The sequence below is a fragment of the Sparus aurata genome, chromosome 3 (assembly GCF_900880675.1).
Source record: "Sparus aurata chromosome 3, fSpaAur1.1, whole genome shotgun sequence".
Lineage (NCBI taxonomy): Eukaryota > Metazoa > Chordata > Actinopteri > Spariformes > Sparidae > Sparus > Sparus aurata.
In genome coordinates this window covers 10,431,296-10,446,476 of record NC_044189.1, presented here as the reverse complement: position 1 = coordinate 10,446,476, position 15,181 = coordinate 10,431,296, and the positions used below count along the sequence as shown (strand labels likewise).

The 15,181-nt window shown below is 39.7% G+C and overlaps 1 protein-coding gene across 1 annotated transcript; it reads left to right on the top strand.

Annotated features, from left to right (window-relative positions):
* The first annotated feature begins 1,454 nt into the window (after nucleotides 1-1,454).
* Nucleotides 1,455-14,982, top strand: cratb (carnitine O-acetyltransferase b). The gene is made up of 15 exons (XM_030412318.1): nucleotides 1,455-1,838; nucleotides 2,196-2,420; nucleotides 3,813-3,931; nucleotides 5,100-5,153; nucleotides 6,544-6,709; nucleotides 7,605-7,779; nucleotides 8,847-8,937; nucleotides 9,537-9,624; nucleotides 9,716-9,816; nucleotides 10,297-10,416; nucleotides 10,950-11,072; nucleotides 11,656-11,791; nucleotides 11,890-11,952; nucleotides 12,047-12,184; nucleotides 13,049-14,982. Exons 1-15 carry the CDS (start codon nucleotides 1,788-1,790, stop codon nucleotides 13,250-13,252), a joined length of 1,854 nt encoding a protein of 617 aa, XP_030268178.1. The 5' UTR covers nucleotides 1,455-1,787; the 3' UTR covers nucleotides 13,253-14,982.
* Nucleotides 14,983-15,181: the final 199 nt, after the last annotated feature.

Genomic DNA, 15,181 nt, shown 5'->3' with positions numbered 1-15,181 from the left:
GAGTGTTTCTTGTTTTTAAATTAATATTTTAATTGGTGAAAGAAGAACAAGTCTGTGCATATTATTTTTTTTTCTATGATGGTTGAAGAAGCTGGCTTCAAGAGAAAAAATTATAATAAATATCTCTGAAAATAGTGTTGTCTCTTCCTGTATTTGTTATTGGAGGTTTGTGCAGATCAATTTGATGCTTTTCGTTAATTGTTTTCTATCACCACTGTCTAACCACCGGAGCAACACAGTTATTACATATAGATTAATACTGTAACTATAGTAAAATGTATTCTAAATATATATATATTAGTTAAAGTAAGATTCGTGTGATGTTTGTAAATAAAATTATTCAACTGCACCTCTTTGTATCCTGATGACAGTGTGGCCAGGATCTGTAAAACCCGTTGACACCATCAAACAAGGCATCACCGTAGACCAGTGGTTTCCAACAGGGGGTCAGGGCCCCTTCAGTGGGTCCCAAAATAGATCTGAGACTTCTTGAGATGATAAACAGAACTGGAAATTGAAAAATAATGCATGAAAACACTCAAATAAATAAAAGACAATACAGACACAGACTGGATGCAAGCAATCATTATTCAAACTTTTTTTGAAAAAGCGATGTACAATATATTCAGACAATATATTCTGGCTTCGTGTAGTATGTATTAGTTACTTGTACACAATATTTGTACTGTGTTTTTATTTTATGAAATTAGATTTTTTTTTAAAAACATGTCCAATTTTAAGATTTTTTTTTCATTTTTTTTAAAAAATTTATTACAATTTCAATACTTTTATAATTTGTAATGGTTTATTGGCTTACATAACCTTTAAGCTTTGGTAACAAGTTTTAGGGATGAAACATGAAGATACTCAGAGAAGAAAAACTGCAATAATATAGTTTTGGTACATTTTTGGTTACACTTGCATACCTTTACAGGACTTTTACTTGTAACTTGGTATTTTTAAAGTTTGGTAGTAGCACTTAAGATACATTTAGCAATAGAAATGCTTTTAAAACATAAACCACCTGTATCTTTACAAGGTTGTATCTGTATTTTATTGAATTATTATTATATTTTATAGTCTTGCTCCTCCTGGTGTTTTATACCAGTAACCTTGTTGCTTACCTTTTTTAAAAATCAAAAATCTTTATTTAACATCTTCAAATAACAAACGAGAAAAAGAAACACACACACACACACACACACACACACACAAATAAATAATAATAATGAATTATATCAATAAAATCAAAATATATCAAAAATCTCCTTTGAAACAAACAAAATGATATAATCATCTTAATTGAATTAGCTTTACTTAAGGTGTTAAGTGAATATATATCAAGTAATGCCCTTGTTTACATTAAAGTTTCTGCACTCGGCGCCATCTTGAGGTGTCACAGCGACACTCTGCGGAGGGACGCGGTGCTGCGCGCGGAGTCACGTTGCTGTGTACGGAAACAGTTTTGACGTCAACACGTGTGCAGACTTGTAGCGTCAGTCGGACCAGTTCACCTCGGTACGTGAATGTTTGCATGCCCGCAGCCCTGAACGAGCCAAACACGGACAACTTCACCCTGCTTGTGTTTTTACCAACACATGCGCGGATGTTTTCAAACTAAGGACCCGTCGAGCGATGACGACTCTCATCTTCATCCACCGCGGAGAGGAAGCGGGCGGAGGGCCGGACTTCTGTTGACCGTCCGACTCTTGTGGGGGGAAAAGTTATAATAACATAAAAAGCAAAGCAGATGCGACGCTCAGCGGGTTTTATGACTTAAGGAAAATATGATTTTGAGGAAAATTCACGCAGGAAGCGGCAGAGCGTGGCTGTCTCGGGTGAGTGTTTATCTGTTTTTTTTAAGACTTTAGTGTCACTTTTAAGAGCCTCACTGTTGACATACTGGCCTGAACTCTCACATACGGTGTAGTTATTATAGCAAGCATGGCTGTAAACGATTAAGAAGCAGAGGATCGTGTTTCCACAATCATATCTCTCACACTTCCTATTTTGATACGCCCTGCCCTGCTGTTATTGGCATGGGGTCAAAATGTGACACTGTGCGGACATGCGGAGTTACTGTACCAGCACTGTAATAATATTTAAATGTTTTAATTTAATTTGTCCTCAGGGCAGTTTGCAGTGCAACACTTTTAACATCGGGAGTCCTTGAACGTCTCACCCCTCTCTTCCAGGTGTCCTCGAGACAGGAGCCCTGTTTCTTCTCCTCAGTGCCCAATCAGCCGGTGCCCCCTCTGGCCCAGACCCTGCAGGCCTACCTTAAGGCCCTGGAGCCCCTGCTGCCCCCGGAGGAGATCAACCACACCCGCAGGATGGTGCAGGAGTTCGGCATGCCGGGAGGCCTCGGTGCAAAGCTGCAGATGGGTCTGGAGAGGAGAGCCAGAAGCACCAAGAACTGGGTCCGTTTGTGATGTGACAGGTGTTAGAGAGGGATGGGGGGGGGGGGGGGGGGTGAAGCATAAATATATCAGTCTAAAACAAAGCTCCACCTGCTCTGAGGTCTTAAAACTACATGAAGAAAGGCTGCACAGTCCTTAATTTATCATTATAGTAACGGCACACTTTTACACAACATTGCGCTAGATAAAACTTTCCTGCGTCAATTTCTTAACTTTGCATTGATAGATTTATTAAAAAGGTTTGCTGTTACAGTCACAGAGACCTTCACCTTCATCACAACACAAGTGAACATAATGTTGACGTTTATTGTTAAATCTACAGCTACAGACGTGAAAAGTGTGTGTGAGAATTTATTCTTCTTCCCTGAAATTAGATTTTTGGAAAAAGTTTGATTCCCTGCACCACACAGAAAAAGTAATATTAACTTTAAAAATGTATAACAGCTTTAAATGCAAGTAAAAAAAAAAAGTTGCAAAGCCCTTCACAATAAAAGCACTCAGCAGAAAACATTAGACAAACAGGATACAAACAAATCAAACAAAATAAAATGTATAAAACATTAATTTAAAAAAGGAAAAACGTCAGTAAAGAAAGCAGTGAAATATATAGTAAGTGAGTGACAGTCATGGTGCACATGTAGTTCATTGCCTTCGTTCAAGTTCATGCAATGATTTATGAGAAAATGTAGAGAGAAAATCTAGTTTGCAATGTTTCAGATATTTTTTTAACAACTCTTATTAGGAATCTATTAAAGGAGTCATATTGTGGACTTTTGTTTCAGTGTGTTCTGCAGGTTCTCGTGCATGTAAACGATCTTAAAAGTTAAAAGGTCAGAGTTCCCACCAACAGAAGCTCCTCTCTCCCACAGAAAACACTGCTCCTGAAACGCCTCGTCAGTAACCCCGCCTTTAATTCTCTGACTTTGTGACATCACAGTACATCACCATGTCACAGATTTGCATGGTTTTAACGACCTATTTAGCACGTATGCGTGATTTAGCACAGCTACTCTGTTGTTGTTAGCGGTGCCGGGTCAGGCGTCTGTGCGCTGACCAATCAGAGGAGACCAGGTCTTAAAGAGACAGGAGCTAAAACAGTGTTTCTGACAGACGAGGCTGTCTGGAATGAAAGCATGTACACTTATTCTAGTAGTTACCCAAAATAATGTCATGAACCTGACAATGAGTGGGTTCAGAATGTTTATGTATTGAATAAATAAAGGGGGCTGAAAACACATCCTTCTTTATGTAGATGAGATTGTCTCATCGGGCTAACATCAGGTTTTTCAAAGATTGTATGTCATCATCTCTGTTTACTGTGACTTTAATGTCAACCCTGTGTGTGTGTGTGTGTGTGTGTGTGTGTGTGTGTGTGTGGTCTCTCCCCTGTAGATCGCTCCCTGGTGGGTGCAGTGGGCGTACTTGGATAGCCGACAGCCGCTGCCCGTGCACTCGAACCCGGCCATCTCTCTGCCCAGGAGAGATTACAATGGCTGGAGGAGTCAGCTACTGTGAGTCAGCACCACACGCACACACACACGCACACGCACTCACGCACGCACTCACACACACACACATAGACTAACAGCACAGCAGTGGACACTCATAGCTGCCGTCATGCCATCAATGACTTCTGTGTATGTTTTTAAAAGGGGTGAATGGGCTGTCAAAACTCTTTCATCACAATGAAAAATTTAAATCATGCTTTCTTCTTCAATAAACACTCGATTGTAACGAGATGTCTGTTTGACTGCATCCATCTGTAGAGAGAAACTAGTACCAGAAGTCAGTAGAATTCGATCCCAATCCTAAAGCAGTTCACTTATCTCGCAGACGGTGTGCAGAACAGTCCACGCAGCATCATCATTGTGTTTATTTCCTGCTGTCACGTTCCCGGTGACGACGCTCTGCCAGGATGTCGACCTTTAACATGATCTGCACTCAAACACCTGTTTATTCTGTAAATCATTGTTGTCATTCAGACCCTCTAACCTGCCGATCTGCTCCATCTCACGACGAGGAAACAAAACAACTCTTTAAACAAAATAATCACATGAAACGAGAACATTTATCTGCATCAAGCTTGAATTTGGTTGTTTTTCTTAGATTCTGACGAGTTATCCTGCTCTGTTTATCCATATCTGCGTCTCAAAGTTTACTCTTTTAGTCTTTTGGACAATAAAGTGTGTATACAGGCTGATATATTGATCTTCAGAATTTTTACTTCCTAATATTGGTCTCAGCATCGCCACCCAAAAAAATTTGTGTTGGTTGAGCTTGATTTGGCTCCTCGCACTGAGCAGATTTGGCTGAAATATGAGTTGTTTGTCGTGTACATGATTGATTTCCACCTCTGTGACATAATGAAACAGCTGAACACAACATAAATTAAGTTATTCTTTGGTAATTTATGCAGCAATGACATTGGAGCAGTTGTTCTCAGGCTCCCTCCAGCAGAGCTCATACGAAACATACAAAATAGAATCAAGAAAAAGTAGAATTCGACGTACGTGTAAAAGTTGAAATATAGAATAAGATAACATGTGCCCAAAAAAAGAAGATTAAATGTGTTCACAGACAGAAAAACATTAAACGAAACACCTGTAAAAATACTCGGACAGCTTCTGAGCACATTTTGCGGAGATGATTAACGTGTTAATCTTGTTTGTCTCCACGCAGGTTTGCATCCAAACTGATTGCGGCGGTTCTCGACTTCAAGGCCAAAATCAACACGTAAGTAGAAGTAGAAGTGTAATAACAGCGGTGGAAGTAGTATTGTAGTTCAGATGTATGCAGAAAAATGACATTAAAGTAACAACGGTTATCTTTCACCCTTTTTATGGTGTTTATATGAAATATAGGATTATTAATTTCTAATAATCCTGTAATGTTGTTTAGAGGCTAATCTTGTGTTGTGTATGAAAAATAATCTTTTTTATCTAATGTCAGATAAAAGAAATTGAGTATCAAGTGAAATATTTCAATCCAAAGTGTTGCTGAGTAGAATTAGGAAGTGGCATAAAATTAAAATATTCTAGTAAAGAACCTAAAGATTGTACTTAAATGAAGTTCTTGGGTAAACACACTTTGTTACCGATGTATCAGAAACATTTATATCTCACACTGACCTCAGTAAAAGTCATATTTAATGGTCGGACGTGTGTTTTTCTGCTCTGTAGAGATGAATACAGAAAGTATTAGAGCCTGTAAAGTAATCCCATTACAGCAAATGTAACCAGCTGCTGATGATGATCTGCTCTGATCATTATAGGCAGTTATGAGCTGTAAACTGTTGTCGACCTTTGTTCTGCAGTAATCCTCCTGCAGTAATCTGTTGTTAGTTACAGTCACTTTCTCCGGCTTCTATTTCGGTCCCGTAACCTAAAACCTCGTCTGGCATCAGTCTGTGTTTCTGCTCGATGAAGTTAATCTGTGGCTAAATTTATTTGCCCGCACTGCCTGTAGCTGAATCTGTGTGAAGCCAACAGCACACGACGACACACAAAACGCCTCTGTTGTGGGTTTTTATTTGTTTTTGGGTAGAAATAAATGTGAGATTGGTGCGTCCCGAGCAGATATGAATAAATAAATAAATGAATAAATAGAAACATTTGAGAAAAAAATGAATGAATAAATACATTTAAGAAACATGTCAAAATATGAAAAAAATAAAAATAAAAAAACAGTGAGAAAAATGAATGAAAATGAAAAAATTTACATTGAAGACACTAAATAAAAAAAATGCATATTTAAACAAATAAAATATTCTGAAAATATATTTAAAAAAATTAAAATATAAACAAATTGAAAACTAAATAAACCTAAAAATGTAATAAAAAATTTTTCTTCAGAAACCCGCCAAAAAAAACAATGATTCAGAAATTAACAAATAAAAAATACAAATATAGAAAAAAACATAAAAAATAAAGAATTAACAAATAAAAAAAATGACTCAATAAATAAATAAAAAAAATATGTTGACAACAATAAATGCAAAATAAAAAAAAAAATATGATCAGAAAAATTAAGAAAAAGTAAAGCATATGTTCACCAAAAAAATTATAATAACTGTACTAAAGAAGTTGGATATTAACAGTCACATCTGTCCTCTTGTCTCCATCAGCGGGCAGCTGCCGGTGGATGATTTGCGAGGGAAGCCTCTGTGCATGGAGCTCTACCCGCTCCTCTTCTCCTCCTGCAGGATCCCGGGGCCCAAACACGACTACGTCGCCCACTACGGCCGCTCCCGCCGCTCGCCGACGCACATCACCGTCGTCAGGAACTACCAGGTGGGACAAGCCGGCGATAGATGACGCTGTCGGGTTCATATTTCGCTCCCTCTTGTTGTTTTACAGCATTCCGTCATGTTGGTTCTTGTGCAGTCACACCTTTTTTTCTTTTTTTATTTTGTGGTTTGTTTATTTTCTGAACATTTAAACCAATTAGAAACATGCAGCACCTTGAGAACAGCAGTCACATGACCGCACAAGAAGATCTTTTGGCAGCAGGTCATTGTGTGAGATCAGAAATTTTGGCAGAGAGAGGAATCAAAACAAACCTGATCCGAGTGCTTTCAACCCTTAGTAACCTTCACCTTGAAATTACAAAATATTTGGCTTTTTTCTTTCAATTAAATGACTTAAATACTTACAAGATTTTCAGATCAGTTTCTTTGCTGATTAAATAATTAATAAATTGACAATAAAATGCCAACAGAATTTCCCAAAGCCCAAATTGGCATCTTAAAATTGCTAATTTTGTCTGTATAACATTCCAAAACCAAGAGTTGTACAATTGACTATTATGGTAGAATATAAAAAACAGTAAATATTCCCATTTGAGAAGTCAGAACAAGTCATTTTGGACACTGTTGCATAAAAACTGATATAAAAATGTGTTGTTTAGCGTAATAGTTGCTGTTGGATCAGTAATCGGTTAATAGACCAGTTAGTATCGGCTCCAAACCCAAATGTAAAGAATAGAAGCGTCACTTGTGTCTGATATTCAGTTTGTGTTGGCAGCGGCAGCTCTGCAGATGTTGGTGATTGTGAAAGAGAAAACACTCCAGAGGTTTAACGAATCAGCACAAATATGTTTACTATGAACACACCCTTAAAAAAAGCTTCACCCTAGCAGACACATCAGATGTTGCGTAACAATCACGGCCTCCTTTGTTTCTTCTAGTTCTTCCAGCTGGAGGTTTACAACAGCGACGGCTCTCGCATGACGGAGAGTCAGATCCACAGTCAGCTGCTGCGGATCAGATCTCAGTCCTGGAAGACGGACAAAGAGCCGATGGGAATCCTGACCAGCGAGCACCGTCACACGTGGGGACAGGCCTACAACCGCCTGCTCAAAGGTACAGCGCAGCGCTACGTACTACGAGAGTCGGCAGGAAGAATATGTTGGCAGTCAACGCTTGTGCAAAACACTGATGGGTTCAGATTAGTTCAAAACGTGTCAAATCACTTTCACATTACACTTTTATGACCTGACTCTCACGTCAGGTGATGGAGGAGTGTAGAGAGAAGTTTGCCAAGCCGGTGACCACAGTTCAAGACTGTTTCAACATTAGTGAGAGTGACACACTGCGATCTCAAGACAATTTTCAGCCTGTTTGTTTTGACAAGAAGTCAGGACATGATCAGCTGTGTTTTGTGGTGACAGAAGTGGATATTTGTAGCCAAAACATGATCTTTTCCTAAAGCTAACCAAGTGGTTATTGTGGCTTGACCGACAATATCATTATGACAGCATTATCGCGATATAAGATATAAATGAAACGTAAAGAAATGATATGTTTCAACATAGCTGTGGTTTGCAGAAACACAAATTGCCAACATTTATCTTGGTGACTCTGTTGTACATTGTACATTTACTCCCGTCAAATGGGTGTTTGGAGTATTATCAGCTGGTCGTTTTCCAACTTGTCCCGTAGCTTTTATTTGATTCATGTCTTTACTTTAATTCCACTGAAATTTTTTTTTCATTTCATTCAACTTAAATGTTCTTCCACACGTCTTGCCCTTCTCTACGTTGCCAGACTCTCTGTAAAGAATGCATAGAGACAGTCTGACTTTCTTGATCACTGTGGCTGATTTATTACCTTCCTAATGTATATCTCAGATGTCTGAAATGTTTTTCTTACGTCACACTGGCATAAACTCAAACCTGGGAATCCATCCTGTTTAGGAAATCAATCTGACGTGTGAGGTTTGTTTTGTTCATTAATGTTTGTGTGATTTCTAAATCAGGTAAAGTATGTAAATGTTATAATAGACGTCTTTCAGGCCAACAAATCCTGACTTGCAACTCTGATAAATCTCTGCATGTTTTGCTAAATGTGTCTAACTGAAATGTTTAAATAGTCTGTGTTTGTGTTTGTGATATTTCTGTCTTTTTCCTCTGTCTGTCTCTGTGACTCAGATAAACTGAACAAGGAATCAGTGCGGCTGATAGAGACGGGACTGTTCTCCTTGTGTCTGGATTCTCCAGTCATGAGGATATCAGATGAGAAGTATGCACACACACACGCACACACACACACACACACACACACACACACACACACACACACACACACACACACACACAACCAACCATCCTCTGTCTGACACTCAGGTATTTCTGTGTTTGCTAAATGTGTTGAGTAATCTCCTCTGAGTGTGTTCAGATATCATTGTTCTGTCTGTTGACGCTCGGTCTTAGGCAACAATATACAGTTGTCACTTCCTGCATTTGAAATGTCGCTCCGGTTGTTGCAGCTTTGTATCTAAAGATGTTGAAAAATAGTCTATTACAGGTTAAATTCCTGAATTTAAAATGTTATGTTATGTATGATGCCTCCATTGAAAGTGTTGTATTTCTCTAGACTTTTATAATATTGTGTTTTTATCCAGACAAATACATGTGAGAGCATTTTAGTTATGTTGCAAACTACTGGATAGAATTAGTAATATACCGCCGCATCATAATATAATCAGCTTTTTATCTTTTCTTTAGTGTAAAAGTAACTTGTAACTATGTAGTGGTGTAGAGTTATAAAGTAACAGAGAGTGGAAATACTCCAGTATTTTTCTGTTTGTTGATTTTATTTGTTCTATCTTTGATTGGCAGGTACGCCAGCCGTAAGGCAGCACAGATTCTTCACGGAGGCGGGACGTTCTCCAACAGTGGAAACCGCTGGTTTGATAAAACGCTGCAGGTAAGCGGCACGAGTATTTATGTTTGAGAAGTTAAGACTGTTTCTGATTAGTCTGGTGATGGAGCAGCTGACTGTGTGTTTGTTTGAGTAGTTTGTGGTGGGCGAGGATGGCTCCTGGGGTCTTCTATATGAACAAGCCACAGCTGAGGGTCCGCCCATAGCAACGCTGCTGGATCACATCCTGGACTACTGGTGAGATAAAGGCCCCGTTCACACCTGGTATTAACGTCCATCCTGAGTGATCCCATGATGATGTAAATAACATGTTGGGGCTCTCTTAACCTGCCAGTGTCAGCAGCAGACATCTGTGAACACACTGATCCAGCCACTGAACTTGTAACCGCAGTATCACCAGACTCCCTTTAAAAAATGTTACATTTTGTGAGTTGTTGAGTTATGAGACAGTATATAAACTTTATAAAATGCTGCCCAGAACAATTCTTAACTATTTGAGCCTTCTTGTTAAATCGGCTCTGAATGCAACTCATGAAGTTGTTTCTTTCCTTGTAAAGAAGTGCAATTTTTTTACGGCGTCTTTTTCCGCCTCGAGTGAAGAAATGTACAGATTTAGTCAGGATAGATTGTGAGGATAGGTGGAAATGAGATGGAAAATGGCTGGATTTGTGTTTAACACTCATACTCTTGAGTTATTGTGTGTTTTCCTGACTGCAGTGAGAAACCGGACCCAAAGAGAGCTCCGCTGGTCCCTCTACCGATGCCAAAGAAGCTTTACTTCCACATAGACCGAGAAATAAAGTGGGACATCGAGCACGCCAAGCAGAACCTCGACATGTGAGCTCCTCACTTCTTCTTCCCCTCATGAACAGCATGGAGTGGTTTACTTTGAATGTACAGTCTCAGGCGGGATGATAAGAAAACAATGGCCCGGCTGCACACTGTAAACTAGATGTTTACCTTTACCTCCAAATTCAACCGAGCTGAAATGAGGAAAGCCACACGAGAGTAAACACATTTATCTTCCCTGTGTAAATGTAACCTTGAGGAAGCTGTTGTTACATCAACTGCCTTCTTACAACACTAGGAAAGTGCTATTGTGATACCTTTGAATGCTGCTGTGTAATAAAAAAAGTCATTCTAATCATCCTGATCGTGTAACATGTAAATTATGACTAAAGCGTTTCATCATGCCTTTTATATTTGAGCTGGACAGATGTAACCCCAGCTCAAAGTACTGGGGGATCTGAGGGTCTGATCTGGCAACACTTCACTTTACTTCCACCTAATTAGCAATCATTAGCAGGTTATAAACATTAGATAAATTCAGTTAAGAATGATTTAATCACAAAGTTTTATATTTCCTGCAGACTGATCAATGACCTCGACGTGAACGTGTTCAACTTCAAGAGGTTCGGCAAGGAGCTTCCCAAGCAGCACAAGCTGAGTCCGCACTCCTTCATCCAGGTCGCCCTGCAGCTCGCCTACTACAGGTCCGTGATGATAAGATATATTATTCTTTTTTATCACAGAATGTGAGGAGAGTTGAAGGGAAACACAGTCATTTATTTTCTCTTAATATAAAGGCACTGTTTTTTTAATCAGATGTAGTGATAAACTTATGAGCACAACAACCAAAACACCCCCATGTGAGTTATTATGAAGCATTTTTTTCCATTGACAATAAATGTCCATAAATTAGCCAAGATTATACATCACAAAAAAAGAAACTACTTGTAATTCCAAACCAGCCTTAGAAATTCAGTTTATAAGTCCAGTGGTAGTTGTCTGTACATCCATGGGTTCATTGCAAACTGGAGCTGCTGATAGTTAATTCGGCATGACTTACAATGGTGCGAGTTTGACAGAATATAAACAAATGTTGTGAATGTGCTGTGTGGGAGGCCCAGCTTTGTTCTAAGTGTGTCTTTAGGGGATGCCACAATGTCAGACTTCCTCATTTAGATAATTTGTTTATGTATTCTTTGTCGTTTTGATCAGAATAAACATGAGTAATAGATCTTGAAATTAGCAGTCGTTGTGATTTTAGATTTCGCCCCTTTTTTTTTTTGCTAGAGTTCACAACGAAGCCTGTGCTGCCTGCGATATTATCTCTCAGAGGATGTTTCGAGGAGGACGGACAGAATACATCCGCTCGCCCACAAATCAGACACTCAAGTTCATTCTGGCCTTCGACGATCCGTCTGTGTCGGTGAGAAACGTCACTGTGGATTAATTTCAGTTTGTTTGGTTGTGTTCAGGTGATAGGAGGAGAAACGTGGTTTTATATTTTATGTCTTTGTGTCGCAGCGGGAAGCGAAACTCCAATTGTTCAGAGAGGCTGTCGATACCTATGCAGCTCTGACCAAACAGGTAGATAACAAGTGAACGCTCAACTGCTTTTGTCTTTTTTGTCGTTACAAACTCATAAACACTTTAACTCTTTTATTTTTCATGCTCTGTTCAGGCGCTTAAAGGACACGGCATTGACAGCCACCTGCTGGGTCTCAAGCTTCAGGCCATCGAGGAAGGATTGAGCGTCCCCAAAATCTTCATGGATACGGCGTACGGCCTGGCAACACACTGGAAGCTCCGGACAGGGCAGGTGTGTGTGATTTGTTTACGGAAGGTGACGACGGTCCAACAGGAAGTGGGAATTTCTGTAGTGAGGCTGTAAATATGTGGGCAGTGTTTGGGTTGCTTTGGAGCATTTGATGTTCTTTTAATACGATGCGTTTACTGTCAACACAGTTTGGGAGTTTCCAGCCATCAAGATGCCAATCTTCTGTTGTTTTTATGATGACATTCAGACATGTAGGTTAATTGCTCCTCAACATCCTACTTTTTCTTCCTGCTGATTTTGCACCTGACATCAGCGGCTCATGTGATTTTTATTGCCTGATTTATTTCCCTTTTTTTAAGTCACATTTTTTGCTTTTATCCCTTTACAATGTGTTGTGAAATGTTTTTATATCAAGGACACTGAAATAGGTCGCCCTTAACGTGATGTGAACTAGTGTATTCCATGGTGATAGGACGCTAATCTTTGATTTTAGAGTGCTCGTTCATGAAGGTCTGGGTCAGCGGTGTTATCATGTGTTCAGTTCTTTCGATGCTTACTTATGCGAGATCCGTACTGGAAGTGTCACCTATAATCGTAGGAGTAACATCCCAATGAAACTTTTGAAAACTTTTCATTCTGCTGACCATGTGCTGAAATGTTTTTGTTCCTTATTTTGGGGAGACAAACTAATTTCCCTCAGTTGTTTTTATTTTAGAAACCACCAAAATATGTTTATGACTGTTTTTTTTTCGGGCATGTTCCAGGAACCTAATTTTGACCCCGGTACCTCCAAAGGTTCCTTGTCTCTGGGGAAAGTTCCTGTGGCAGAAACATAGTTGCTTTCAACCATAACGCTCTTCATCCTGTCGCTACATTGTCTCATGTTATCCTCTCTCTCTCCTCCAGGTGCCTGCCAACACAGACAGCGTGATGTGCTTCGGGCCGCTCGTTCCCGACGGTTACGCCGTCTGCTACAACCCCCAGGCCGACCACGTCCACTTCTCCATCACCGCCTTCAACTGCTGCGAGGAGACGCATGCAGAGACATTAGCCGTCACCCTGAAGGACACTTTGTGTCAGCTACAGGAGCTCCTGCAGCCTACTGTGTAGCGCTGCTCATGCTACTCGAGCAACAGTTTGCAGAAGTCTCGATGAGGCTTGTGGATGTTTTCTTGTGCATGTCACGATGTGCTTCACTGGAGGGGTTATATCTGAGACCACACTGAAGACTGAACACAGTGTCTCTGAGGTGCTTTCCATGCTTTTTTTGTGAGGCAATAAATCACTTTCCTTTTCTAGCAAGAGCTCAGCAAGCAAGCCACATTATAATCACTACAATGGGAGCATCTAATGCTTTGATATCTCTGGGTTAAAAAATAAAACAGGTTAAAGCCAGCCTGACACTCCATTATTAATCAGAACAAACCAAAGAAAGCGTGTTTAACGACTGCACTCACTCTACCTGAGTTGACCAGCAGCCTCTCTCGTACTGAGAATAAATAATATGTTTCATCAGAGTGCAAATGTTTATGGAAACCGATGATTTATGGATCAACAAGTCTGTTTAAAATGGACCAAAATCCAGAAAGCTGGTGAATGAAATCCACCCAAAAATGAAAAATTCAGTCATGATCACTGTCGCGCTGATAGAAAGTCAGGAGAAGTTACATTGTCCACAAAACATTTCAGCATCGCAGCATTCTACAAAACAGCTGAAGTAAATGGGGACTGGTTTTAAAAACGGAATAAGAAATACAAATGAAATTGCTTCATACAGCTCATCCAAGTCTGTGGAATCCGCGGAGTTGATTTGAAAAGATGTTAATCACACCATCTACACGTGATTGAGCTCTTGCACCCACTTTGTATGAGGTGAGCGCTAACACTTTTAGCTTAGCAGCTACAGTGAAGGTTTCGACTTGTAAAACGGTGTAAATAAAGTCTTTTCAAATCACCTCAGTGCTTCCTGAGACATGGTTTAAGCCGAAAGAGCTGTCCGGAGCCATTTATGTTTCTTTTGTCCCCATCCACTTCAATTGTTTAGGAGAATGCTTGCAGGACTGTTTTCCTATCGGCATAATGTTGAGTAGACGACGACTGAATTTTCATTTTTGGGTGAGCTCATCCGTAAGTCGTGAGTGCATGTTTGTATGTACTGTATTTGAAATGAATGTGAGGAGGCGTTGGCGCCATTGTTCAGGCGTGTTGTTCTGGTCTCAACCTGCAGGACTGGTTAATAAAGCCTGTCATCACATGGCTCTTTGTGTGTGTTGTGAGAGAGACAGTGTGAGGATGTTCAAACTCTTCAGAGGTGTGTTTGTTTTGGGTTGACGAGTGTCACAGGTACTGAATGGCATGCCTGCAGAAATCAATCAATCTTGTCAGATGTCAATATCAGAAATCAGTGTTTCAGCTATGAAGTACAGCTCACAGTACTCAGAGATTTCTACAACAGCTATGAGATCCAGGAGGAGGAATCCCAGGAAAAGCCAACAGGCGCTCAATAGGGGCCCAAATGTAAAGCCTTCTCTTTATAAATAGTGATGGCTGGAGTTAAAGCAGCATCATGTAAGGATCCTAATGGTACAGTGTCTTGAAATCGGGAGAATGGTGTCTCTGTCTCTTGTTTCTGCACTATGTAACTTCAGTTAGAAGGTAGGATCACGGCGTTACATACATGTTTACTTCAACATACACGTTTTCAACACATAACAATGTTATGATGTAATGAGTTTTGTTTGTAGTAACCAGTATATTAAGTCTGACAAATTGTTGCAGACCTGGGAGGAGGATTTGTGTTGACGACAATTGTGTTGCATAAAACGCCAATTTCTACATAATGGTGCTTTAAGTATGATTTTCAGTTACTTGTTCTTTACTTGGGTATTTCCATTTTTAGCCACTTTCACTTTAAGTTCCATTCTGCTAAATTTAAAGAGGCAAATATTATACTTTTTATTCTGCTTTAGTTTGCAGATTGCATAAGAAAAAGAGCAGCACGATGCTAAATTATTAAATGAGCAATACTGTTTTTTGAAA